This window comes from Tasmannia lanceolata, unplaced genomic scaffold, assembly GCF_043159265.1.
Source record: "Tasmannia lanceolata isolate RefF3 unplaced genomic scaffold, GAP_Taslan_0.1 ptg000005l, whole genome shotgun sequence".
In the NCBI taxonomy this organism is placed as follows: Eukaryota; Viridiplantae; Streptophyta; class Magnoliopsida; order Canellales; family Winteraceae; genus Tasmannia; species Tasmannia lanceolata.
The window spans coordinates 96543-124046 of record NW_027518682.1 but is presented as its reverse complement, the minus strand read 5'-3'; the positions used below and the strand labels follow the sequence as shown (position 1 = coordinate 124046).

The following is a 27504-nucleotide window of genomic DNA, read 5'->3' as shown; positions in this document are numbered from 1 at the left end:
GTTTCACTCTCAAATTTTTATGTGCGAGAATGAAGAACGGCAGGAAGAAGAGCGAGAGAACAGCAGCAGCGACCGACCACTATGACGAAGAAGAAGGTGTGGGTATGGGCGAGGAGGAGGAGGAAGAGGAGCTTGAACAAGTGGAGGGCGGTGATGTTTCAGAGCGGCCCAAGCTCGACGATGGCTTTTACGAGATAGAAGAAATCAGGAAGAAAAGGGTCCGCAAGGTATTATTATTACATAATACTCATTTTTTTAAATTAAGGAACTCTTCTTCTTTCAAATATGTATGTCATGTATTTGTTTTTTGTATTGCTGATTACTTGTGGTTTTGGGCTGTGGTGGATTGGGGGCGGACAAAAGGGGCAACTCCAGTATCTCATCAAATGGTGGGTACCCCTTCTCTCTCTCTCTCTCTCCCTTTTTTTTTTTTTTTTTTAAATTGTTATGTTCAGTTCCGTTACGGTGGTGAGCATGATGATTGATTGTCTGTTATTGTTGATCTTAGGCGGGGCTGGCCGGAGACCGCCAACACCTGGGAACCGGTCGAGAATCTTCAATCCTGTAAGGATATCATCGAAGGTTTTGAAAACAGGTTCATTTGCTCCTCTTGCTTTATTCCCCCTTTTTCGTTTCTTTTCTTCTGTTTTTTTTTTTTGGGTAGGTCAGCTAGGTTGAAGTACAAAATCCCCTAAACCATTGAGCTAGCTAGAGGCTCAATCCTATTTTCTTTTCTCGCCCCAGATGAATTCGTTTCATGTTTTCTGTTTCTCTCTTTCCACTCTTGTAGCCTCCTAGTGGGCTCTTCTCGGAAGCGCAAGCGCAAGTACGGGGTTCCTCATCTTCAAACCAAGAAGAAGCGCATTAATGACAAGTTGGACGCTTCTGAAGGGGATTCTCCTTCGAAATCAGCTCATCCTCTTATTCCCTTTATAAATGATAAGTCCACCGAGGAGGAGGAGGAGGAGGAGGAGGAGGAGGAGGGCAGGCTTGTTGAGGAGGAACATCACAACACTACTAATGAGCCACTGGCTGAGAATGGATCTACAAGTCGCCTGCTTCACCAACAAATACAAGAAACAACAAACGAAGCAGACCCCAATTCCAATTGCATTGAGCTCAATCAACCTGTGGAAAATTCTGGGAACCTTTCTATCCTTTTCCCTGATATCAGGCCTTCCGAAGAAGATGCTTCTACAAATGGGCTTTCCAAGGCTGAGCCAGTTCCAACCAGTCGCTTCACTGGAGCCAAGAAGAGGAAATCTGGCTCTGTCAAGAGGTTTAAAAAGGACGACACCCAGATTGCAACTGCAAGGAGTGCTGTCCATTCTCGTGATAAAGAAGATGCCGAGTCAATGGGAGATGCAGCGAGTGATAAGAATAAGTTGGATGATTCCGCAAATCCACCCCCATTTATCTCCAAGATCCTCAAGCCTATTGGTTATTCTGCTTCAATATCCAACAACGTACAAGATGTCTCAGTAACATTCACGGCTCTGAGGTATCTAATAATTTCCGTCTTTTGAATACCTAGCATGCATATGTTCACACACAAAACACGTTTCCTTTTTTGGCATGCTTAAGCTTGATTGCAATCATGACTTTTCTGAAAATGTAGCTACACATGTTAGCCACTCGATGATAGGCAAGGGTTGAATGGGCTGATATATTACCATATCGGACTCCCTCTGATACCGATATTATTGGCCAATATATTGGGACTATTCAGAAATATTTCCAAATATTTCTGATGTACTGGCAGATCGGAGGGGTGACGATATTGATATAAATCCATATATCTGCCTACATATAGCGATATTTAAAACCAATGATGCTAGGGTATACCATCTATCTTTTGGTCTCGCCATCCCTATATTGTTAACTTGTGAGTAGGTGCATAAGGCTAACTGGTTACATTTCTGTCAATGACGGTGGGGGCTTCTTCCCCAATGTATACAAATTTTGTAGAATAAAAATGAGGAATAAATAAAATTGCCCAAGTACATGTGATTACTGAAAATAAAGAGACAACACACAAATATAACCTTAGAAAGTCAAGTTTAGACATATATACATTTAATACTCCCTTCTCCTCTCTCAGCTTTAGAAGTCAAATCCACTAGCTTAGGGGTGGTGAACCTACTCTTGGACCATGAATCTGTGAGCACGAGCAGTTTCATGCAGGGAGCACAATCCCATCTCCCTTGGAGGAGGCTGCATTTTGAACTTCTTTATGAAAATTAGACCAGGAATGGATAGAATATTAATAATAACATGATACGATGTTCGATGCAAATAAAGGGGTTTCACAAGTTCCTTCAGCCCCAAAACACCTTGGCAGAAAGCAAGCAACGAGGGGGGCTGCAAAAAGGGGGCAAAAATAGGTCTTACTGATGACATTATCGTGATGCCATGTTTATGTCAGCAGGGGAGACAGCAAGGTTCTTTCCGACCAAATACTTCAGAGGATTTGTCTCTAATTTTCGTCATTAATGATTTTCTCTTACCTTATTTTCAGAAGATCCTTCATTGTAGCTCTTGTGACAAGGTATTAGGAAACCTAGATTGCTTGATTATGTTACTTTATTTAAGTTTGATTACTGATAGGCTTACCAATTAAATAACGTATAGTGGGCTGGCGAAGGGGATATAAGGGAATGTTTAACTGCATTAGATGAGTGATGAGTGGAAAACATCCTTTAAAATGAAAGACGGATTATACGACTGGATGGTTATGACTTATGACCAAGGTTTTAAATTTCGACAGAAATCCCGGTCCGAAATATCGGGTTTCGGTTGAGACTGAAACTGAAATTGGGTAAACTCTGAACGTTACAAGATTTCGACCGAAATTTCGTTTTTCCCAAATTTTCGGGCCAAAATTAAACGAATATCACCAAAAAATCTGGGTTTTATTAATTATTTAATATTATCCCGAAATTTCAGCCGAAATTACCGAAATTTCGGCCAGATTTCGCCGAAATTTTGTAGGGGATAAAATATTACGGTATTTGATTTCGAGAGATTTCGTTCGAAATTTCGGTTTCGGTGAGGACCGAAACACACTCCGAAACCGAAATTCAAAACCTTGGTTATGACTAATGGCTTTTGAATTTGCCAAGTTCCTGTGTGTGTTAGATTATCCAAGTGGTCAAAGTCAAACCATTCATTGATATATATGTGGTCGTCTATTGTTTATAGTGTGTGGAAGAGTGTATTCATCAATCACCATACATGAGGAGTCTTCTGGTGCTACCAAGAGAGAAATTGTATGTAGTATGTACATTAGAAAAGGTTCAGCTTCTTGGCAGATTAGCTCTTACTTTGGGTGTACTGTATCTGCCAATGTAATCTGGATTGATGAGAGCAAGTTAGAAGTTGTTAGAATCTCGGCAACACCAAATGATGATAATGAAGTATGAAGTTTTCATGGTTTATCCACCTTCAATAAGTACAGATTTCAGGATCGGAAGTTGCATTTATAATGAATTGCATGAAGAAATAGATCAAGAAAGCTGATGTATGTTTTCAGTCGGTGAAAACGAAGTTGTTGAAAACTCTAGTTCTAGCGTTGAAGATCTATTGAAAGGTCAAATGAGGCAACAAGGGATTACTCGTGATATCGAGTTCCACATCAGCTATTGGCATCACTGCTTGATTTGAACGGAGTCCGTCTTATTTCTGGACCATGAGGCCATGAAGCTTATTAACAGCCCAAACAATAAACCGATCTGGTGACACGCAATGTGAATTTCTTATCTCAAAGAGTTCATCTTTGTGCTGAAGCATAAGGTGGGTAGCAAACACAGTCGTTGACCCTCTTAACTGACATGTTCCTCTCCTAAGCATGATCACAAGCGTTGATAAAGTCAAGGATTTGCATGCGAAGTATAGATTATTGTAACTGACTGCGGAGGATTGTTTCTTCTCCAATTTAGTTTTCTCTTCAAAGGCAACCACTTATGTGGTGTTCACTATGGGAAATAATTATTCTTGACTCTTAAGTCACATATATTTTTTTGAAATAGGATTCTTGAGTCACATTGTGAAGGTTTGGGAGAAAGGAGAAGAGAAGAGAAGAGATAGGAGATGAGAGAAAAGAGCGATGAAAAAATGAAAAATAAAACTCTTCAGTTTTGCAAGTAGATCATGCAACTAACAAATAAATTTGGAGGAAAGAACATAAAAACCTTAACCATATGTTACCTTTCACTTGAGAGAGAGAGAGAGAGAGAGAGAGAGAGAGAGAGAGAGAGAGAGAGAGAGAGAGAGAGAGAGAGAGAGTCCTGCTGTTTTTGAAATAGGCGAGAGAATTGCTGTTTTGGAAAATACCCAAAGCATCTCCCCTTTCCAAGATAAATGAAAAATTAAAAGAGGGCAAAGGGCCATTTCGGAAGTTCAAACAATCAGTAAAGATCCTTGTAGATTTTCAAGGGGAGTTGTGTGTGTGTGGGTAGGGGGGCTGCCACATACACTATTAGGGTAGTAGTACCTGATGTATTCCTAATAAAGAACGAATGATCCTAGTTACTATGTTGAAAGCCATGCTAAGAAAGGACGGTATTGAGCCCTTCAAATCATGCTAGTAGTGATTGCTTCAACCTGTAAATGGTCGTTCTGAGTCAACATACTTTACCTTTCTCCCCTTGAAGATGAAACCCTGGAGGCAATGCCATGTAGACTTCCTCCTAAGGCATTCTTCACGTCCAATTGATATAAAGACTAAGAGCGTGTGATAACAACAGATAGAAGAGCGCGCATTTTATCTTGGCAATCGGGGATAAAAGTCTTCTAATAATGAATGCCACTCAACTGTGTGAATCCTTTTTGCCACAAGGTAAGATTTATGTCTTTCAAGTTCCCCATTAGGTTTGTACTTCATAGTGTAGACCCACTTGCATCCAACAACTTGTTTTCCTAAGGTAGGCTAACTAGGTTCTAATTTCTTTATTTCTCAAGTCCTACCTTCTTCTCGATCATAGCTTCTTTCCACTTAGGATGAGCTAGAGCATCTGCAAGGTTGGTAGGAATAGAAACATAGGAAATAGATGCAAGCTATCCTTGAAAAGGAGACGATGAATCATAGGAAACAAAGTGATTTATAGGATGTCAAATACAAGTTCTCTTTTCTTTATGAAGAGCAATCAAAAAATTAGAAGAGGAGGGTAAAGCCATAGTAGAAATACCTGACAGGGTAGAAGAAATACTTGTGAATCAGATGACCATAGGTGTTCCTTGATTGGTCTGTTTACTGGATTTGATACTTTGCCTTGGTGTAAATCAGCAACGTTTCGTCGAGAGAGCATTTTGCTCAATTATCAACCACGCCCTGTAGAATTGTCCACAATAACTTCAGGGGACTCTGATGAATCATCAATAGCATCTACAACTTCTACAATTTTTTTTCAAAACTCGACTGTCTTTCAATTTCAGCAGGGAGGTCTATTTGTAGACAACCTCTACCCACCTATTTTTTTTCCTGAATGGCACCTCTACGCACTTAGTGGCTGATAGCTAAAGCCAGCTGTCATCTAGCTAATCTACAGATAATGCCAGTCAATTCAATGATGACCTGGCACAAATGACAGCTAATAGCCAACTGTAATGGCAGCTCAGTTACATCTCATACATTAGTGACGTGGCATGCATTTTCACAAGACATTTACATCCCATGTATTAATGTTGTTGCTTGTTAATTGCGATCATCTATCCCCTTACTTGTTCATCATGGTTGTGGTCCTTGCGGAAGCTTTAAGCCTTCTCATATCAAAGGCGGAGAATAAGGGCTACTTCAAGGGTCTTCATCCTAGTAGGAATTTCCAAAGCACTTCTCATCTACAATTTGCTAACGATACGTTGATGTTCATGGAGGAAGGGGGATCGATAATGGCTAACTTTAGAAGGATGTTTAGGTGGTTTGAGATTGCATCTGGATTAAAAATAAATCTCTCAAAAAGTGTGATTGTTGGCATCAATCTATTGTCCTCTTGCCTAGCAGGCAAAGATTTACCTCTGTGGAAAGTGAAGTCTCAAGCTGAGATCCTAGGTTGCAAGGATGAGAATATCCCTATAACCTATTCAGGCCTCCCGTTGGGCTAGGGCATTCTTAAAGCCTCTTTGGGACCCCTTGGTGGACAGAATTGAAAGAAAGCTGGCCACATGGAAGAAGAACTACCTTTCTTTTGGCAGAAGAATTACCCTTGTCAAGGCTGCCCTATCAAATATCCCGGTTTACTTTATGTCTCTTTTCTAAGTGCCAGTCAAGGTGTCAAAGTGAATAGAAAAATTACAAAGAGATTTTATGTGGGAAGGATCCGAAAGTAACAAAAGCCTGAAGCACTTAATGAATTGGGAAAAGGTATGCAAATTGAAGAATTAGGAATTGGAAACATAAGGTTACGGAACAAGGCTTTGTTAGGCAAGTGGTTGTGGAGATTAACTGAAGAAAAAGATGCTCTATGGCATAAAATTATTGGGGATAAATATGGGTAGGGATGGGGGGATTGGAAAGTATAAACACCGTCTTATGCATAGTTTCGAGTGCATGGAAGTCCTTTTGTGTCCCTCGTGTCCAATTCGAGTCACTTGTTAAATTTAGAGTGGGGAGGGGGTTCTTTTTTGGGGAGGATCATTGATTAGGGGAGTCAAGTTTGTGCCATGCATTCCCGATCTTTTACTTGTTAGCTGCCCTTAGAGAGTCTAGAGTCTGTGACCACTTGGTGAGGGTAGGGGAATTGGGAAAAGGGCTTCGGGATATTAGGCTTAGAAGAACCCTCAAAGATGAGAAAATAGTGAGTCTCTCTTCCTTAATTGGCCTCCTCAATTCTTGTTATGTTTCCCCATCTGAGTCGGACATTAGAATGTGGTCCCCTGATTCCCATGGTGTCTTTTCTGTCAAATATTTTTTTTCCCACAGGTTGAACAGTGGCATCAGGGAAGAATCTCGCCGAGCTAAAATTTGGAAGTCCACTGCCCCTCCAAGGGTAGTGGCCTTCGTGTGTTCCGTCATCCAGAAGAGTATCAACACTTGTCATTACATCAAGAGAAGAAAATTCAGATTAGCAAGTTGGTGCATATTCTGCAAGATGGAGGAGTCATTGGATCATCTATTTTTGCTATGTTCTTTTTCGTACACTTTATGGATGGTTGTGCTAAAAACTTTTGGAATCTCTTGGGTATTTCAAAAGTTCATCAAGAAGGTACTTCTCCATTGGGTTGATGGACCGTTCAAGAGTGTGGGCATGATAATATGGAAACTACCCCCATACGCATGATTTGGCACATTTGGAAGAAAAGAAATAATAGAATTTTTAAAGAAAAGGAAAAGAGGCGGGATCGAGTACCAACAGAAGTATGATTAGATTTGATCACTTGGGCTAAAGAGAAGTTTGATCCTAGCTATAGTGTTGGAGAAATTCTTAGAAGTTGGTGTGTGGTTATACATGAAAAGCGAAGGAGAAAATTTGCCCAAAATAGAAACCCCCACTGGAGGGTTGTTTCAAGCTGAATTTTGATGGAAATTCCATTGGCAATTCGGGTCAAGCCGGTATGGGCGGCTTGATACGGGACTCCAAGGGCAGTGTTGTGATGTCTTTCTCAGGTCCAACGGTTTTTTGTTATGAAAATGAAGCGGAAGCAAGGGCGTTGCTTTGGGGACTAAGATGGTTTGCGAATCATAGATTGGGCCCTCTTATCATTGAAGGGGATTCCACAAATGCCTTGTCTTGGGGATCAAATAAAAGTAGAGGGTGGAATCCCCTTCAATGATAAGAGGGCCTTAAAAGTTGGAAGACATTATTGCAGAGACTAGGGATTTGGTACGCATTATTGGCCCACAGTTCCATCATATGAGAAGATTAGCTAATGAAATTGCTTGGGCAAAGGAAGGTGTGAAGACGACAAGGATAGAGGCGGTTCTAGGCAATCCTCAAGAGGGGTTGGATAAGTGATCGAGCGCATCTTTGACTGAGCATTAGAGCTAATCTGTGACTAGATTGTTTTTCTCCTTGTTTTTGCCTGCCCTCCCCAGACCCCACAATGGCGGGAGCCTCGTGCACTGGGCCGCCCTTGTTTATTGCCTGCCATCATCTGTTTTGTTCTTCATGATTGTTTGTGTCATGACTGTAGCTGGTTGTAGCTCCCTCCTGCATCGACTGGACCCGAGAAAACATTGGATCGGGTCTAAAAAAGGTAGGTCTTCGGTCGGTTTGGGTTTCAGATTAAAAAATCCGGCAAAATCTCGGGTCGGTTCGGGTTTCAGATTAAAAGCCCGACCTGACTTCATTAAATACTATCCTTTATTCAGTAGCCTCACGTTCTCTCTACCCATACTCATCCCAAGGTTGTTGGTTTGCAAGAGGTCAGCTAGGGGCGGTGAGAGTTGCCCAAACCCATTAAAACACCTTTTAAGAAAAATGCATTGTGTGATTAAAAAACAATCCGTTTTCTCCGTGCGACTCATAAACCTCTCTCTCTCTCTCTCTCCTTGAAGAAGCGGCAACAGTGCCCCCATGGCTCTTTTATTCTCAGCTTTTGAGAAGCCTCCTTTGAGAACGTTGAATGGCTTCGGAACTACTCCAAATCAGATGATCTTCACCTTATTGGGATTCTCCAGAGAGAGATTCATTAGGGCAGTGCAAAGTTGATCTGGATAGGCAACGGGCAATCTCGATATGCAGAGGGATGATCTGTTTTGGGTTGTTTCTTCAGAGCTTCTTCAATGAAATCATATCTCTGCTCCAGTTTATCTTTATTTTTCTAACTAATGGGAAAACATATTTGCCTTGTCCACGTGGGTCGTTTTCACTGGATAAGAAGGCTTGGGTTTTTTCAATATTGTTTGGAAAAATAAATTCGGTTCCTCATTACAAACAAGATCAATTGTCTAGCGTTCTAGATTGAGTCAGGAATTAGACTTGTTTTCGATCGACTGTCTAAAATTGGAACGGTTACAAATAAGATCAATTGTCTAAAATTAGAACTGTTACTGATAATATTAGATGAATACAGTTTTTCCGGATTTGGTCTCCCAAAGTTTCTTTTAAACTTAAACCAATTTCCCCATCATGTAGTACCATGCTGGTTCTCAAGTAGAGCCATTATCTGGGATAGAGCCGAGAGCAAAAAGAAAAGGGACACAAGACCCACCGGCACAGTTTAAGAATGAATGAGTTCCTTACGTGTTCTCTATGTAGCTATTGTTTCCTTTCTATCTCTTGGCAGGTTAGGACTTTTGTGGCTATCTTCCTGTTTGTTAGAAATGAGATTAGGGTTAGAAGAGAGGAAGAAGAAGAGTGAAGGATGGAGAGTCTCCACTAGGGAGCTCCTCATGAATATGATGTATATATAGGCCCAAACTAGGGCAACAACATACAATGACTACAATACCTCTAACTAATACAAGTAATGTCTAAACTAACCTAATACATTATTCAACACTCCCCTTCAAGCTGGAGTGTCTATACTATGAAGCTCCAGCTTGCTACAAAGAACTACGTCAACAACTTAAAAAGTACAAGAAGCTCATGCACATCCAGCTTGGTATAACACTTGCGGTACATACATAATGCAAAACATAAACAAAAAAACAAAGGCCACCATGAACAACATCGAGATCAATGTCCATCAAAAGAGTAGCTCCCCTGAAGTAGCACAATAACGAGAGTGATCAAATAGGGCCTCTCCCTGAATGAGAGCACGGCGAACATATCTGCATATCGAGGGCAATGGAGGCGCCATGGCAAGAACAGCTACAATCCAGCAAGCAAAAGGGGCACACCAAAGGTGCCCACAACGAACATTGGCAAAGCAGCATAACGCCACGTGAAGAGGATAGCAACTGATGGGGAAACCATCGAAGACAAGGTCGACGGAGAAACCGTTGCCTGGAGAGAAGGGATAGAGAGAAAGAGGATAACCAACCAACGATGGGGAAACCATCGTCTGGAGACTAGGTCAACGACATGAACATCGTCACCTGAAAAGATAAGAAGATAGGAAGAGGATAACCAATCAGCGATGGGGAAACCATCGTCTGGTGACAACGTCAACGGCATGAACATCGTCACCTGAAGATAAGAAGAGGAAGATAACCAACCAACGATGGGGACATCATCGCCTGGAGACAAGGTCGACGGCATGAACATTGTCGCCTGAAAAGAGCCAACCAACGATGGGGAAACCATCGCCCGGAAAGGAGAGGTCGACAGAAAAAGACAGTCGCCTGTAAGAGAGCCAACCAGCGATGGATATGGAAGCCATTGCCCGGAAAAGGAGGAAGAAGATAACATGAAGGGATAAGGCATAAAGCCGAACAACACGAAGAGACATGAAAAACAAGACATGAAAACAAGACAACATTCCCTCAAGAAGACAAAGGCAACACTAACAACACTCCCCCTTAAGAAAAGACAACAAAGTGAACAACACTCCTAAGAAAAGACACAAAAAACTACATGAAAACACTCCCCCTCAAGTTGCCACGAAAAGACAAACACAAGGCACTACACCGCTTTCGGACATTTGATCAAACACTTGGTGTGCGCCGTAGAGAAGAAGACAAAGGAAAGATAACAAACAAGGTAGGACACTCTTAGAAATTTTATCAAATACTTGGTGCGCGCCTTGAAGAACTACATAAAAGACATAGAAGGTAATAGAAAGAAAGAGATGATAAGAAGATGACAACACGACAAGCACAAGAGAACAACAAGAAACAATCACTCCCCCAAGTTGAGGCCAAAGGCCTTCAACTTGAAACAAAAAGAACACTTGCAAGGCACAAAACCCCTTTGAGACTTTTCATCAAACACTTGGGGTGCACCTTGAAGATGAGATGAGAAAGACAAAGGCTATAGGCCAAAAAAGCTATAGAGAAGAGAAAATAAAGAGAGCTTTGGAGTGGAGGAGAACCCAAAATGGGTTTACACAAGTAATACAAACATGATTTTTGTTTTGTTTTGAGATATACGATAGAAGGAAAATGGGTTAAAAACGAAATGGGTTTGACGAAATGAAAGGGAAAGAGTGAGATTTCTAGAGTATAGAAATGGGTTTTTTTTAATTTGGGTACTGTAGCGATTTACTGTAGCGGGTTACTGTAGTGAGTTACTATAGCAGGGAATGGAGGGGTTAGGGGAAAAGGAAAGAGGGGCAGTGGGAGGAGGAGGAGAAGGGAAGGACACGAGCGAAGATTTTGTGGTCTTGGCAAAAAGGACACGAGCAAGAGAGAGTTTTTCTTCAAAAAAAAAAAGGATTTTAAAGACGACGAAAGAGAGACACTACGAGAGAGATATTTGAGGGAGAAATTATAGAGAGATAAAGAGAGGAAAATGAGATACGAGAGAGATACGAGAGAAAGGGATGATGGCATGGAGGGAGATACTATTCTTCTTTCCTTCTTGAAGGATCAGCCCATTGGCTTTGATACCATGTTAGAAATGAGATTAGGGTTAGAAGAGAGGAAGAAGAAGAGGAGTGAACGATGTAGAGTCTCCACTAGGGAGCTCCTCATGAATATGATGTGTATATAGGCCCAAACTAGGGCAACAACATACAATGACTACAATACCCCTAACTAATATAAGTAATGTCTAAACTAACCTAATACATTATTCAACACTTGTTGTTTCTCATTTTCTTTCGTTCTACCAATTTCCTATCATGTAGTACCATTCTGTAATTCTTGAGTGACACTAACCACTTGCAACTTGCTGCTCCAGAACCTTTACCATCAGCCTTGGATCCAAGATACTCTTCCTCGTGAGGAAATAGTACAGATGGGACAATACAATTCAGCATTTGACACTATTGTCCTATGCAAAACCAGATTGTTACAAACTGCCGAAATGTTCTCATTTATCCAAATTGGATTTGCATCCAATCCAGTTACATACTCTTTGACAGCTATATTGCATTTAGAATCATGTATGCTGCAGAGAAAACAGTTACATAGTTTGGGCATGTATATTGTACATGTTATATTGTACACATCAACCGGTATTATTAGTGTGCTGTCATATCTTATAATTAACAAGTCCCCTATGTTAACTATATTATTTATTGTCATGGTAGCTGAAGCACTTGTAGTTGTCTGGCTGATTTATGTGGGCAATCATTGAAATTATTTTCTATGCTTGAAATACTTGAGCCGGAAGGTGGATCACCGCACATTGCTTCTTTTGTTGCACAATTAGAGTTTATAGATTTTTTTCAAGTTCCTTAAATTTTCATTTTTTATTTGTGGATCTTTAGTTTTCATGAGAGAAAAATTAACATATGCTTTCAACGCGAGAATGTGAAAAAACCCGACCCAATCCAACCCAGCCCGAGAAACTATCTCGGGTAGGGTCAGGTTTATGAATCTCGAGTTTTCTAAGAAAAAACCCGACCCGCCCTACCCGAGTTTGAACCGTACTACTAACTGTGTAGGGGGAGCATTTGCTGGGATCGCTTGTCCCCTCTCTTGTACCTCTCTTTATTATGGATTGAACTTTGTTAACTTCCAAAAAAAAAAAATGCTCTTGCTTGCTAATGCTGCTCCCATTAACTTGTTTCTTGCGATGCCTTATCTATGTCCAATTCAATGTCAAAGCCTCCCCATCTTCAATCATCTTAGAAGTTTTTGAGTGTCTTGAAGTGCTTTAAAGCACTTTATTACTTTCTCCTCTTTGTTCCACAAAAATTCTATCTACTCCTCGCCCTCAAACTCCTAGGCCAAGATCCACGGCTACATCATTTTTTGATCTTGTTAAACCATTACAGATGCTTGTCTTACTTGTACCATGGTTTCTAGGTGTGTATTTTTGCTGATTCTAGCATTTCTTGAAGTTTGATCTTTAAACTTAAGTCCTTTCCATTAAATTCCATAAATTCTATAGGATTTCAGCGGACTTCCACGAGGTAATTCCACTTTTGTTGAGATCGTAATCCATACCAAAACCAACATTTTAAACTTTTACATCCCATGTATTAATGTTGTTGCTTGCTAATGCTGCCTCCCATTAACTTGTTTCTTGTAATGCCTTATCTATGTCCAATTCAATGTCAAAGCCTGCCCATCTACAATCATCTTAGAAGTTTTTGAGAGTCTTGTAGTGCTTTAAAGCACTTTACTACTTTCTCATTATTCCACAAAAATTCTATCTACTCCTCGCCCTCAAACTCCTTTATCCAGATTGTAGGTCAAATAAGCGGCATATTTGCCCATTAAGACTTTTAGGGATTTATTTCCGTATTATTTAGTTTCTAGGATTTTTATTTCCATGTTATTAGTTTCTAGGATTTTATTTTCCATGTTATATAGAATTAGGGAATTAATTTATTTTCCATGGATTTTTATTTCAATTGCCTATAATAGGCCTTCGTGTATTAAGGATTGGAAGCTTTTGATGAATTAAAGATTGATTGAGATTTTTCCCCCATATCTCGTCTGCTTCCTCTCCTCCCCTCTTTCTCCTCTATTCTTTCCCCTCTTCTTCTTCTTCCTCTATTCTTCTTCTATTCTTCTCCTTCTTCCCCTATCTTCTTCTGTTCTTCTACTTGTATTCTTCTATTCTTTGCCTCTCCTTCTACTTCTTTTTCTCTTCTCTTTTCCTCTAATTTCTCTTCTTCTCTTCTAATTCTTCTTTCTTCTTCTTCTCTCGTCTTCTTCCCCCTTTCTTCTATTTCCTTCCCTGGACTGCATCAAATTTGGTATCAAAGCAAAAGATCCAAGTGTCTCGAAGCGTAACTTCATTAATCTGCCCTTCAACGTCCCTGCAGTTTAGTATTTTCTCAGCCAAACCACCATCTTGAGCCCTTTTATGATCAGCACATCATCCTTCTTTCCTCAATTTCTGTTAGTCACCCGAAACCAAAAACCAATCTCAGTTTTGGGTTTGTCTGGCGCAACCATCCTAATTTAGCTTGTCAAGTGCAAGCTGATCATCTTCGTTAGATCCAACCAGCATCCTGTCTTTCTTGCCTGATTTCCTTCGGTGAAAACAACAAGAGAGCTTGTTGTTTTGGATCTCCTTCCACTCACTTCATCAATCCCATCTTTCACAGGTCTTTTTATAGCCAACCAAAACCAGCCATTATAATCTTAGGTACCTCCTAAACCTTTGTTTAGTTTTAACAGAAAACCCATCTTGAATTCTAGCCACACAGTCTTAGTCGTTTCTCACAATATCCTTGCAAATCTTCAATAGCCCCACCTCATCCTTCCCTGCAACCCGCTTCCTTTGAGGACCAGGAAACCCATCTTGTTGGATTTCTTTGAAAGCAAACGAAAAGGAGAGAAAGAGGGTTTGTGGTTATCATTTTAGAGAAAAAGTAGCTCTTTTTATTTTGGTAAAGACACTCCTTTGGCTTGTTTGGGACATACAGCATCTTGCCACATACATTAGTTGGTAAGTTAGGAAAGTTGCATTATTAGAAAGTACTTTCTTTACTTTTTGTACATTGCCTACTTTATGTCCTTTACTTGGAAAAAAAAAGACTAAGATAAGTACAGGGAAAGAATAAAAACGGCAAGCACAGGTACTTTACTTTTAGTAAAAGGAGAATTACTTTTGTCTTTCTTGGTTGGTGGAGATTTAAAGGGATAAAAGTGACTTTACATGTATGGCTACTTTTGTTTCTATTACCCCCTTTGTTCCCTTTGGACACCCTCTCCTTTAAGCAAGTCACTTGTCTCCTCTCCTTTAATTAAATAAAAGGGACTAATCACCCCCCATTCTTCCCCCGGGCTCCCCTTCCACATTAAGGAAGGCCAATTTGACCCCCCATCTTTTATCACTCGGGCTATTTCCGCTCGGAATTGATTCACAACTTCAACACGGAAGTTATTACGTGTGACCAGCAAAGCACATCAATTTCAGTTTCAGCAGTAGACAAAGACGTTCCGCCCAGTTTCAGGAGTCCGCGAAAGGCATTGTTTTCCTTTCGACATCAAAGACAGATCTACCGGCTGATTTTCATAGATTCCATCTTGGACAATGCGACGTTGATTCACCCCACTATGATGACTGCACCAGATGTTCCATATTTCTACGGTTATGATGACTACTACTATCCATATGGAGATTTCGAGGATGCATATTTAGAATGGATTAAGCCTCTTAATGCATTCCATAAGTACTATGGTTATGATCATCAGATAACCATTCGCCGAGTCAAGGATACAGTGTACAGCGACGCCAGGTTGAAATGGAGATTCTTCGTGCTAGAGCGTCGTTTCTTGGGCAAGCCGTCATTCCATCTGTGGGAAGAAGTTCGTCGTGAGTTTATGAGGATTTATGCAAATCAGTATCAACAGAGGTTACTGCGTGAGAGAGTAGTGTATAAACCAAGAATGATGCGTGAAGAAGCTACTCGATGTAAAAGAGAAGCCAAAGCCCACCGTAAACAAGAAGCCGAATATCCAAAGCGTCACATACGTGAGTGAGATTTGCAGAGCCGCTTAGCTATTTCTTCTCCCCCCCCCACCTGTTGATGATATTAGTTCTCACGAAGGGGAAAAGGAAGTTGCTAACACTATTGAGGAGCTAAATGCTAGTGTTGACGAGACCATTATAGTTGTTGAGCCCATGATTATGTCAGATACAGAATTAGAGATGGAAGATGTGAGTCCAATGACTGATGATGCATTGCTGGCGTATGGAGAGCTTGAGCATTACATTGATGATATCTCTTCCACAAACGGACAGGAGCACAATGACATTGTTGAGTCAGACAGAGGATTTTCGCACATTGGACGATAGCACTGAGCCAGATACGGTTCTTACAGATGACTTTGTTGCTAATTTCATTGAGCCTGATGAGGTACCGGCGGATGTTGATCTTTTATGTTAGAATAAGCTTATGTAGCCTAAGGGCATTATAGTCTTTTCATATTCTTTTCATAATAAATATATATGTGTGTGTTAGGGCAAGGAGGCTAACACAGAATATTCATTCTCAAATCTCTCTGTTAACATGGTATCAGAGCCCTAGGGACCTCCATTGGAGACCTCTGTCTTCCTCCATTGAAGCTCATGCCCATGCCTTAACTTCTTCCATTGAAGCCCATGCCCATGCCCTAACTTCTTCTTCTTCTTCTTTTTTCTCTTTCTTCCTCCATCTTCACTGGTTGCCCCCTGCGCCCCCCCTGAAAAACCCTACTCTTCCCTGTTTGCCCCCCTTGCGCGTTCTCCCTTCTTCTTTTGTAACATCTATCCCCATCTTCTTTGACCTATAAGGATAGTGTTCTTCTCTTCTAGCCGTCGGCTGTTCATGCCCTAAATCTTCCCGTTACATTTCTCACTTTTTTTTTGTCGCGCCTCCGCTTTGTTACATTTTTCTTTGCTTCCTACTTGATGACTTAAGCTTTGTCTCTATGTTTCGTTGTAGTTCCACAAGTATGAGGCTTCGTGTTCGGGGTCCTGCCGTCTGATGTTTGTGGTTTTTCCTTCTGATTGTTTATTTTTCGTGGTGATTTGCTTGCCTATATTTGGCTGCCCTTTTCTGTGGTTGTCTGTGATTGTTGTGGTGTGTCTTGTCTGGTCTGTTTCACCCACATCTCATTTGAGTTTTGGTGTTTATTATGGCCTTGCCATCAGCTTCTTCCTCTGGTTCATTTCCGGTGTCGGTGACCTCTATGACATCCATTAAATTGGATGATGCTAATTTCCCTGCCTGGAGTCGTTCTGTTCACCTCTATTTGCGAGGTCATGGCAAGTTACGTTTCATCACGACGGATCCTCCGGATCCTAAAGATGCTGGGTATGATAAGTGGAGTCAGGAGCCACATGCTATTTCTGGATACATCACGGGCAGCCTGGTTGCGTGCTGAGACACTCTATTCCGGCAGCAACAATCTCACGCGGATTACCGATGTTTACAGTGACTTCTTTCGTATCTCGCGTGGAGATAAGACTGTTGCTGAGTACTATTCGGATTTTGTTTGTCTTTGTGAGCAGATTGATATTTATCATCCCCCATCCACCGACCTTAAGGTCTTGGCTCAACAGAAGAATGGGCTCCGTACTACTCGGTTTTTGGATGGCTTAGGGCCTGAGTTTGTCCCTCTTCGGCAGCAGATCCTTGGGTTAGGCACGCTCCCATCTTTGGATGAGATCTTTTCTCGCGTTCAACGCGCTCTACGTCTTGATCCGGCTATCTCTGTTGCTGGTGACCAGTCCGCCTTTGCTGCCCAGTCTGGTTCCTTTCGGGGCACTCGTGTTAGGGGTCGTGGTCGCATTTGTCGCGGACAGGGCCGTGGCTTTGGCCGAGATTCAGGGGGAGGCCGTACTTATGGGGGTCGTGGCTCACGTTATTGCAGTCATTGTGACATGGAGGGTCACACTATTGATTTCTGTTACGATCTCCATCCCGAGCTGCGTCCCGCTCGAGTCGCCCATTTCACTTCTGAGACACCTGCTGCACCTACTCCTGCTCCCTCAGACACCATGCTCGTCTCTCGGACTGAGTATGAGTAACTTTTGCGCCTACAGGAGAAAGGGAAACAACCGGCTGCTCAACTTGCCACAGAAGGTAGCAACCCATCTTGCTCCCTTAGCCACTTCGCTTCCTGGCTTATTGATTCTGGTGCCTCTCATCATATGACCAGTAACTGTACACTTCTTAGTTCCTTTACTTCTTGTGCTCCTACTAAGATGGTCACCTTGGCCAATGGGACTCGATGTCCTATTTTAGGCACTGAGACTGTTACAGCCACATCCCACTTATCTTTATCATCTGTACTCTGTGTTCCTACTTTTTCCTGCAATCTTCTTTCTGTTAGTCAGCTTACTAATCGCCTTAATTGTTCAGTAACATTCTTTCCGTCTTATTGTGTTTTTCAGAACCTTGCGACTGGGAAGACGATTGGCTCGGGGCTTGAGACAGATGGCCTATACTACCTGGATGATGCTATCACTCCCACGACGTTTAGTACCTCAGCAGATTCCTTTATGTGGCACTGCCGGCTCGGTCATCCTTCTTCTGAGCGTCTGCAGCGTTCTTCCGTTGTTTCTGGTGTTATTAGTCATTTTCATTGTGAGTCCTGTCAGTATGGAAAACACCATCGTGTTTCCTACCCGTCTCGTTCTGTTAGTCGTGTCAGTAGTCCTTTTGAGTTAGTGCATTCTGATGTTTAGGGTCCATGTCCTACTCCTATGTTTGGTGGGAAGTACTTTGTTATTTTTGTTGATGATTTTTCCAGGATGACCTGGCTTTATATAATGAAGGATCGTTCTGAGGTGTTTTCTATATTTGGTTTATTTTATGCTGAAATTACAAATCAATACTCATGTTCTCTTAAATGTTTACGTACTAATAATGCCCGTGAGTATTTTTCTGATCGGCACGGTTTTCAAGAGTTTCTTTCTAGTCGTGGAATTATTCATCAGTCGTCTTGTGCCCACACTTCACAACAGAATGGTGTTGCCGAGCGAAAAATACGGTATCTTGTAGATATAGCTCGCACCATTCTGTATCAGATGCATGTTCCCAAATCTTTTTGGGCTGATGCTATGCTTACAGCCTGCTTTCTGGCTAATCGTCTACCATCTTCAGTTCTTAGCAATCGGTCCCCTTTTTCGGTGTTACACCCTTCTGGGGATCCGTTTCCGTTACCTCCCAAGGTGTTTGGGTGTGTTTGCTTTGTTCAGGATCTCACCCCATGACTTGATAAATTGGCCCCAAGGGCAATCAAGTGTGTTTTCCTGGGTTATTCACGAACCCAGAAGGGTTATCGATGCTACAGTCCTCAGCTTCGCCTCAAATTTATCAGTGCTGATGTCTCATTTGTTGAGGATACTGCGTACTTTCCTGCTTCCTCTTCTTTACCGGTATCTCCTCCTCCGTTGCCATTGCCGGTTCCGGTTCCTAGTTTGCTACCAGATCCGGTTCAGTGTCCCTTCCAGGTATATACTCGCAAGCGTTTTACTACTGCAGTTGAGCCTTCATGCCCTGCCATCTCTTCTCAGCAAGCGGGTCCTTTACCCTCATCCTCTGATGATGCTACTCAGGTTGATGAATTTCTTGATGCCCCCATTGCGAGCCGTACTCGTTCTCGTACCACTCATCACCCTATTTCTGATGCTGTAAGTTATGCTCGGTTATCTCCTTTGTATACCGCATTTATATTATCTTTGTCATCGGTTTCTATTCCCCGCTCTGCTCAAGAGGCTATGCTTGATTTGGGATGGCGAGCAGCTATGGAGGCTGAGATGGATGCTTTGGCCAAAAACCAGACATGGCAGTTGGCTTCCCTTCCTCCTGGTGCTCAGGTAGTCGGATGTAAGTGGGTGTTCACCGTCAAATATTTACCTGATGGCTCTGTTGAGAGGTTAAAAGCCCGTCTTGTTGCCAAGGGCTTTACTCAGACTTATGGGATTGATTATGTTGAGACATTCTCTCTAGTGGCAAAGATTCCATCCATCCGTGTATTGATTTCTTTGGCCGTGAATCAGTCTTGGCCACTATATCAGTTGGATATCAAGAATGTGTTCCTCCATGGTGATTTGCAGGAGGAGGTGTATATGGAGCAACCACCGGGGTTTGTTGCTCAGGGGGAGTTGCAGCATACCGTCTGTAAGCTTAGAAAGGCGATTTATGGTCTTAAACAGTCTCCCCGTGCTTGGTTTGGGAGATTCAGTGAGGCCATCCTACGATTTGGTATGAAACAATGTGTTGTAGACCATTCTGTGTTCAGCTCTCGAAGCAAGGATGGTTTGATTCTCCTGGTTGTATATGTTGATGATATTGTTATTACAGGGAATGACAAAGCAGGAATACAACGCCTCAAAGATTTCCTTTAGAATGAATTCAGCACAAAAGACCTTGGTGTTCTGAGATACTTCTTAGGTATTGAAGTGGCACATTCACAAAGGGGGCTATCTTTGTCCCAAAGGAAGTATGCTATTGATATTTTGGAAGAAACAGGTCTTCTGGGGGCAAAACCTGCACAGACTCCTATGAATCCGAATGACAAGCTTTCACCTGATCAGGGGAGCCACTAGAAGATCCTGGTCGATACAGACGGTTAGTAGGACGGTTGATCTATCTCACAGTCACTCGTCTGTACATTGCATATGCTGTTGGTGTGGTTAGTCAGTATATGAGTGCGCCTCAGACATCACATTGGTCAGCTGTGATTCAGATAGTGAAGTATCTGAAGAAAGCTCCCGGGAAAGGTCTTCTCTTCAGGAAGCATAACCATTTGAGGATTGAGGGATACTCTGATGCAGACTGGGCCGGATCTCCTACTGACCGGTGATCTACTAATGGCTATTGAACCTTCATAGGTGGAAATCTAGTATCTTGGAAGAGTAAGAAGCAGGACGTTGTGTCACGATCCAGTGCAGAAACAGAATACAGGGCCATGGCTTACACAAGCTGTGAATTAATTTGGCTACGGTCGTTTATGTTAGAGATTGGATTCTCATACTCCTCACCTGTATCCCTCTACTGTGACAACAAGTCAGCCATTCACATAGCTATGAATCCGGTATTTCACGAACGAACTAAGTATATAGAAGTGGATTGTCACTTTATTCGTCACAGGATTCAGACAGGCCAAATTCAAACCGAGTTCGCTCGAACGAATGATCAGATTGCAGACATGTTTACCAAGCCGTTGAATGGAGTTCAATTGAGTGATTTATGTAACAAGCTGGGCATGTATGACATTCATACTCCAGCTTGAGGGGGAGTGTTAGAATAAGCTTATGTAGCCTAAGGGCATTATAGTCTTTTCATAATAAATATATATGTGTGTGTTAGGGCAAGGAGGCTAACACACAATATTCATTCTCAAATCTCTCTGTTAACAATAGGATGGTCAGGGATTGATACTGCTCATAGCTATCACGTATCTCTTCCACATACGGACAGGAGCATAGTGACATTGTTGAGTCAGACAGAGGATTTTCGCACATTGGACGATAGCACTGAGCCAGATACGGTTCTTACAGACGACTTTGTTGCTGATTTCATTGAGCCTGATGAGGTACCAGCGGATGTTGATCTTTTATAGGATGGTCATGGATTGATATTGCCCATAGCTATCGCGTCGATCCAGGAGTAGTATGTTGTTATCTTCCCAGCCAGTTTACTTCTTGGGAGTGGTTTGTTTTCTTATGATTCTACATGGGAGATTTCTTCCCTCTCGCTCCGCCGGCATTTTAGACGCTTCTCACTGTTGTCACGAGCAATAGACATCAGGAGTGCCTCCGACAAATTATGACTCCCTCTCGCTCCTCATGTATTAGGGATTGCAAGCTTTTGATGAATTAAAGATTGATTGAGATTTGTCCCCCATATTTCTTCTTCTTCCTCTCCTCCCCTCTTTCTCCTCTTTTCTTTCCCCTCTTCTTCTTCTTCCCCTATTCTTCTTCTATTCTTCTCGAACTATTCTTCTATTCTTTGCCTCTCCTTCTACTTCTTATTTTTCTATTCTTCTCTTACTCTTCTCTTCTTGCCTAATTTTTGTTCTTCTCTTCTAATTCTTCTTTCTTCTTCTTCCCTCTTTCTATTTTCCTTCCTTAGTTGTTGAGATGTTTGGTAGGAGACCGTCCAGGTACATGGGATCTTTTGTTACCGATTGCTAAGTTCGCGTACAATAGTTCTATTAATCGGACTACTGGAAAGAGTCCCTTTGAGAGTGTTCATGGCGTCAACCTTCGTCAGCCCGTTGATCTTATACCATTAACCCCTGATGCCCGTCCTTCTCAGTCCGCCGATTCTTTTGCCTAGCACATCCGTGACCTCCATGCTGATATACACTGTAGGATTGCTACAAATAACTTTGACTACAAACTAGCCGCTGATGTACATCGTAGAAACCTTGAATTTAATGAAGGCGACTCTGTTATGGTTCGTGTACGATCTGAGAATTTTCCTCGCCATTCTTTCAAAAAGTTACATGCTTAAGCCATTGGACCTTCTCGTATTCTTCGTAAGTATTATCCTAATGCATATTTAATAAACTTACCTGCTGATATGAATATTAGTCCCATCTTCAATATTGAAGATCTTATCAAATATCGAGGTACCTTCGATCTTCCTACCATGCCGACAGATGTTTCTACAAGTCAGACTGCCAGCTCTTCTGTTTCAGCCCAATACCAGTGGTTCCACCAGTTCCAACTCTCCCTGCTGAAAAAGAACTCTCCTCGTAGAGTGAAGAGTCTAGTACTGCTCCAAAATGCCAGGGTCCAAACGGCGAAGCTCCTCCTCAGTAAGCCTACTCTCCTTGGAATTCCATAAATTTTATAGGATTTCAGCGGACTTCCATAGACTTCCACGAGGTAATTCCACTTTCGTTTATATCGTAATCCATACCAAAACCAACATTTTATACTTTTACTTCCCATGTATTAATGTTGTTGCTTGCTAATGCTGCCTCCCATTAACTTGTTTCTTGTAATGTGTTATCTATGTCCAATTCAATGTCAAAGCTTCCCCATCTTCAATCATCTTAGAAGTTTGTGAGAGTCTTGAAGTGCTTTAAAGCACTTCATTACTTTCTCCCACAAAAATTCTATCTACTCCGCGTCCTCAAACTCTTAGGCCAAGATCTACATCTAAATCATTGTTTGATCTTATTAAAGCATTCCGGATGCTTGTCTTACTCGTGCCATGATTTCCAGGTGTGTATTTTTGCTGATTCTAGCATTTCCTGAAGTTTGTTCTTTAAACTTGAGTCCTTCCCATGGAATTCCATAAACTTCGATAAATATTATAGGATTTCAGAGGACTTCCATAGACTTCCACGAGGTAATTCCACTTTCGTTGAGATCGTAATCCATACCAAAACCAACATTTTAAACTTTGCTCTATTGATAGTTTGCCTTGCTGCATATTTGCAATCTCCCTATGCAGGTAGATCCTGGCTAAATCCTTTCGTTGAGAATTGGTTCGGGCTACTATTTCCGTATCTCCTTCGCGGTATTAAAAAAAGGACTTCTACTAATACTTGGCTCCATTGAATGTTAGAGCCAAGCCATCTGGGTGAGATCATCACTTTCCCAGTAGTCATGGGACGGATAATCTTTGGCTGGTTCAACCCTCATAGTTATGTACCCTAACTTACTCCGGCCACCAATAAACATCCTAGCAAATAGAGCTTCTTTCGTTAAATTTAACCATTGGAATAACCAAACCTGGGTGGTCACTATGATTACATCCTAAGGAGGTGCTTACCTTTTGGTTAAACTCGTGCTCTCCTCACTCATTATCCCCTCAAGTGTCACCACCCACTCAACTCTCTCTCTCTCTCTCTCTCTCTCTCTCTCCCTCAAACACACACACTCACTCACTCATCCTCCGTGCCCCTTTCTCATACTAAGTAAACATAGATTCCATGAAAAAAATTTCTTGGTTGCCAGACATGCTCTAAATATTCAACAATTTCATCGTAAATCATAATAAAATATAAGCGAAACGATTAGTCAGGTTTCATGATTTTCTATGGTGGATGGTCCTACATTATGATTGCGGTCTCCTTTGGATCCACTTCTCCTATGCTTGTCTTCATCCTTGGAATTGATTTTGATTGATTAGTAGGAGAAAATGATCCTTGAGATCCTTCTTGATCAGAATATTTCCTTACATGACGTTCCATAGTTTCTATGGTAGGAAGATTCACTTCCAAAGAAGCCTTGTGGGATTGACCATTGTCATGACATACTTTAATCAACAAGGTCACCATACTAATTAACAACCGAGTTCATTAAAGGACCCATCTTTGAAGTTGTTTCTTAAATTGTACCACTAGGATCTGATATTAATCCCTGAATAGTTTGTTTAGGATATTGGTTTCCAAGCAAAGTGTCACGATATTCTAAGTTAAGAGGATTTGGTGGTGCTTGTGATTGAAATGACTGAACTGGTGGAGATCTTGAATGAGTTTTGGGATTTTTCTAAGCAATGGGAACCTTTCTCATTGGAGAAGTCAAGACATTTTTGGATATTATGTCAACCTTTCCTTACCTTTATCCATTTCCCATTTATATGCAAATTCATAGCAAGTTTCTTTTAGGCATGATATCACTATTCGTGCTGTGCATAATTAGTATGTTTATCCAGAATGGGAACCTTCATTATTACCTCACAACTTTGGTTAGAATATGTTGGACGTGTTTTAAGCTTGCAATTTTGTTATGAGTATGTATACATGTATTATGTTAATAAGATCCTTAGGGTGCGTTTGGATTACATGAATCAGGAATCGGTATCAACATCAAATTCCAATCCTATTCCAATTCCCCTAGGAAATGGTATCGCAATTCCAATTCTAGTGTTTGGGTAAGCACAATAGTAATGAAGGTAGTCATCCATGATTCCGATTCTAGCGTTTGGTACAATCTTGGAATGGAATCAAATTTCCAATAAAAATTCCATGCTACCCCCAATCAAATTTTCAATAAAGTTTCAATTTCCAAATGACCAAGTTTTGAGGATTAAAAACAAGTTTTGTCCTGGCATTTCATCGAACATGGTCTTCACATCACACAAATATGAAACAAACAGCATACATGTGAACTAAATTAGTTAAAACAAGAATACAGACTTCAAATCCAACTTTAATTACAATCCCATGAATCATCTTTCCATCTCAAATTGAATGCAAATGCGAGCAAGCAGAAATTATGGTTGCCAGTGTCATCTCATTTGGGATAACACCCACAACTTTCATTTCTTGAGAAACCTCCAAAGCTTCATTTGGGCAGCTGTTTCGCCCAAAACCCATTATCATGGTAGTAAAGGAGACACAATCTCCTTCGGACATTTCATCGAACAGTTGGCGTGCATCCTCTAATTGACGCAATTTAAAGTACACAACAAGCATTGTGTTCCTGGATGCAGAATCCAACGATGGAGCCAGTGGAACATGGACCTGGCAGTCTCGATGAATCCACATTTCTGGTGAAGATTAAACTATTGCGGAAGAATATGTTGGAATAGAGACCGGATTTTATGGCTAAGGAATGGATTTGTTCAAGAGAAAGATGTGGAAACGGTTTTTGAAGGTATCAATGAATGGGGGGTGATCACCATTCCAGGAAAATAAATAAATGGAGGACGATCCTTCGGTGAAATAGCAGAAACCCATTTGTCGAAGAGAAAGTTGTGGAAATGACTTTCGAAGGTATCAAGAATGGAGGGCGATCACCATTCCAGAAATATAAATAAATGGAGGACGATCCTTGAGTGAAATGGCAGAAACCCATTTTCTCGCATTGATCATCATTAGCAGAGCGGGGGGGGGGGGGGGGGGGGGGGCTTGAATGCGTAAACGCGTCTGATTCCGGGAATCAGCATACCATCTCCCCATGCGGGAAACCAACAGCCCCTAAACTCCGGACTTTTTTCTGACTCCTGCCCTTCATCCCCTTTATAAAGATGAACCAAACATCGGAATTGGAGGAATCGGAATAGGAAACCAATTCTTGTTTCCGATTCTGACAATCCAAACGCGCCCTTAGGGTAGAGAGACCCTATGATTGGATTCGAACCCGGGCCAATTATCCAATTAGATTGCAGATTTGCCAGTCCTATTTAAAATGCCATTGAAATTAAACTAAACTTGACATGCATCCTACAAATTCTTGCTTAAACTATAAAAGTTTGTGTGTCCTTCGGATTGTGGTGTCTATTCCATGAGAACTTGGGACCAAAGCTGCTCCAATGGTTGTGTATGCTAGTAATTGATTGGCAATTTCTAACTATGAGTAATCTTTAGGCTGTCTCCCATACATTATCTGCTAGTGACCTAGCCCTCCTGCTTGCCTGGCTTTGAAGGTGGCGTTTGAGTCATGATAGCGTCAATATCCGCCTTATTTAAGCTGTGGAAATATAAGCTCCCTCCTTTAGGCCTAAGTTGGGGCACATGCATAGGTCAGCCAATGAAGTGGTGGACGGCCTTGCTAAGGAGGGGGCTCAACGGGGGAATACATCGGTGTTTGTCGATGTGTCCAGAATCGGTTGATTGTCCTTCTTTGTAGCTTTTTTGGTTTTATTGTGGGACGCCTTGTCCCTCCCCTGCTGTATTAATTCTACACTATGGAATAAAATCGTAACCTTCCAAAAAGAAAAGAAAAGAAAAGAAATATAATCTCCCTGCGTGCATGTGTTTTCTATTCATGCGAGTGTGCACCTGCACGTCTTCGTCCATGCGTGCATGTGTATAAGCCACATACCTCTAATTCGGTTACCACCATCCACATTCTCAGAAATGATGTTGCAAGTGGAATAAGCTTTCAAAGTGAAGCTAATTTAGCCAATGAGGGAGGGAAGGCTCTTGACTGCTCTGCTTCTTCTTGTGCTAGTGTGAGATGTACTAGTCATATCTGGAGTATACTACCCTATGGCCTATGCTAGTCATTAACTCATCATGGATATGCTTTAATTACTTGCCATTTTGTATTTCTGTAGATGCATTTGTGGTAATTGGTGACTAATGGAGAAGTTTTGAGTACTTTCCATTTTGGATTTCTGAGCATGCATTTGTGGTATAAGAACACATCTTTGTAAGACCGGGAATGTCTGGCATCTGGCACTCAAATTCACTAAGAAAGGTTGTGAAATTTCTCACTATGTTAATTCAGATACATCTTCCATGGCTGCCCATTTAAACAGTCTGTATTTTGCTTTTCTGTTAGAAGGTGCAGGACCTGGTCCTTGTGTCCTCTCAGCGATGCCATATGTACTGGGTGCCTAAAGCTCATATCTTTTAGCTGATAACAATAGAGCAGCCTTACTGCTGGTGAATTCTAGTAAATTTTTTTATGTTCGTCAAAAATTATCTACGACTATCAATTTTTACAGGTCCGATGGGAAAGAAGTGACAGTGGATAACAAATCTCTTAAAGTTAACAATCCACTACTGGTGCGGCTCACTCTCTGCTTCTTGCCCATTTACAATTACCGGTGGCAATTTCAAACGCTACTAAAAATTTGAAACTGATCTCGTCTCTTACTTGGCAGTTGATTGGCTTTTATGAGCAACATCTTCGCTATAGTCCCCCCATATGATCAAGACCAAGGTCGAGAATGGTTGCGACAAAGATGGTGGTGAGAGATGATTCATATTTATAGCTCAAGTGCCTCTACATCTTCTCTCCCTATATACCTGACATTTAATTCTTTGTCTGCGGCACATGTGTTTTTAAATATGGGAAGAGGGTCAGACCAGTGTTGGCATTGTGATTGTTGGTTACCAACGGTGGCTCAACCATTGATTCCAGAGCATTATGATTATAATCATAAATTCAATCTTGGTGAGTAGTTTTATCTTGCAATGCATATCTACTGCAATCTTTCATGGGAAATGATATCAGCATGACCGTGTTTTGATATTTCTAGGGAAGCTTCTTGTCTTTTAGTATTTAAAGGGCTGTCAAAACATGACGGTGCTGGTATCATTTCCCTTTTCATTCATGTTGATAGTCATAATAGCACTATATGGTTTACAAGTGGGTACATTTGTCATCGTCCTTTTTATCGGAAGCAAATTTTCTTGGTTTTTTTTTCTTA

General features: G+C 41.4%; 1 protein-coding gene across 2 annotated transcripts; it reads left to right on the top strand.

The window, feature by feature from the left end:
- On the top strand, nt 1–27255 carry LOC143876961 (chromo domain-containing protein LHP1). Of its 2 annotated transcripts, XM_077378636.1 has the most exons (6): nt 1–227; nt 364–389; nt 509–595; nt 791–1501; nt 26797–26857; nt 26956–27255. In XM_077378636.1, the coding sequence occupies exons 1-6, from the start codon at nt 30–32 to the stop codon at nt 27001–27003; spliced, it is 1131 nt and encodes a 376-aa protein (XP_077234751.1). In that variant the 5' UTR covers nt 1–29; the 3' UTR covers nt 27004–27255. The 2 variants fall into 2 exon arrangements, with proteins under 2 accessions (XP_077234751.1, XP_077234752.1); XM_077378637.1 differs by lacking the exons at nt 26797–26857; nt 26956–27255 and adding an exon at nt 11721–11841.
- Nucleotides 27256–27504: the final 249 nt, after the last annotated feature.

What these genes read in the sequence shown, in the direction of transcription:
- LOC143876961 (XM_077378636.1), top strand. Translation starts at nt 30, where the DNA reads ATGAAGAACGGCAGGAAGAAGAGCGAGAGAACAGCAGCAGCGACCGAC. An exon ending in ATCGAAGGTTTTGAAAACAG is followed by an intron (nt 596 to 790) that starts GTTCATTTGCTC and finishes CCACTCTTGTAG; the next exon opens with CCTCCTAGTGGGCTCTTCTC. An exon ending in GTAACATTCACGGCTCTGAG is followed by an intron (nt 1,502 to 26,796) that starts GTATCTAATAAT and finishes CAATTTTTACAG; the next exon opens with GTCCGATGGGAAAGAAGTGA.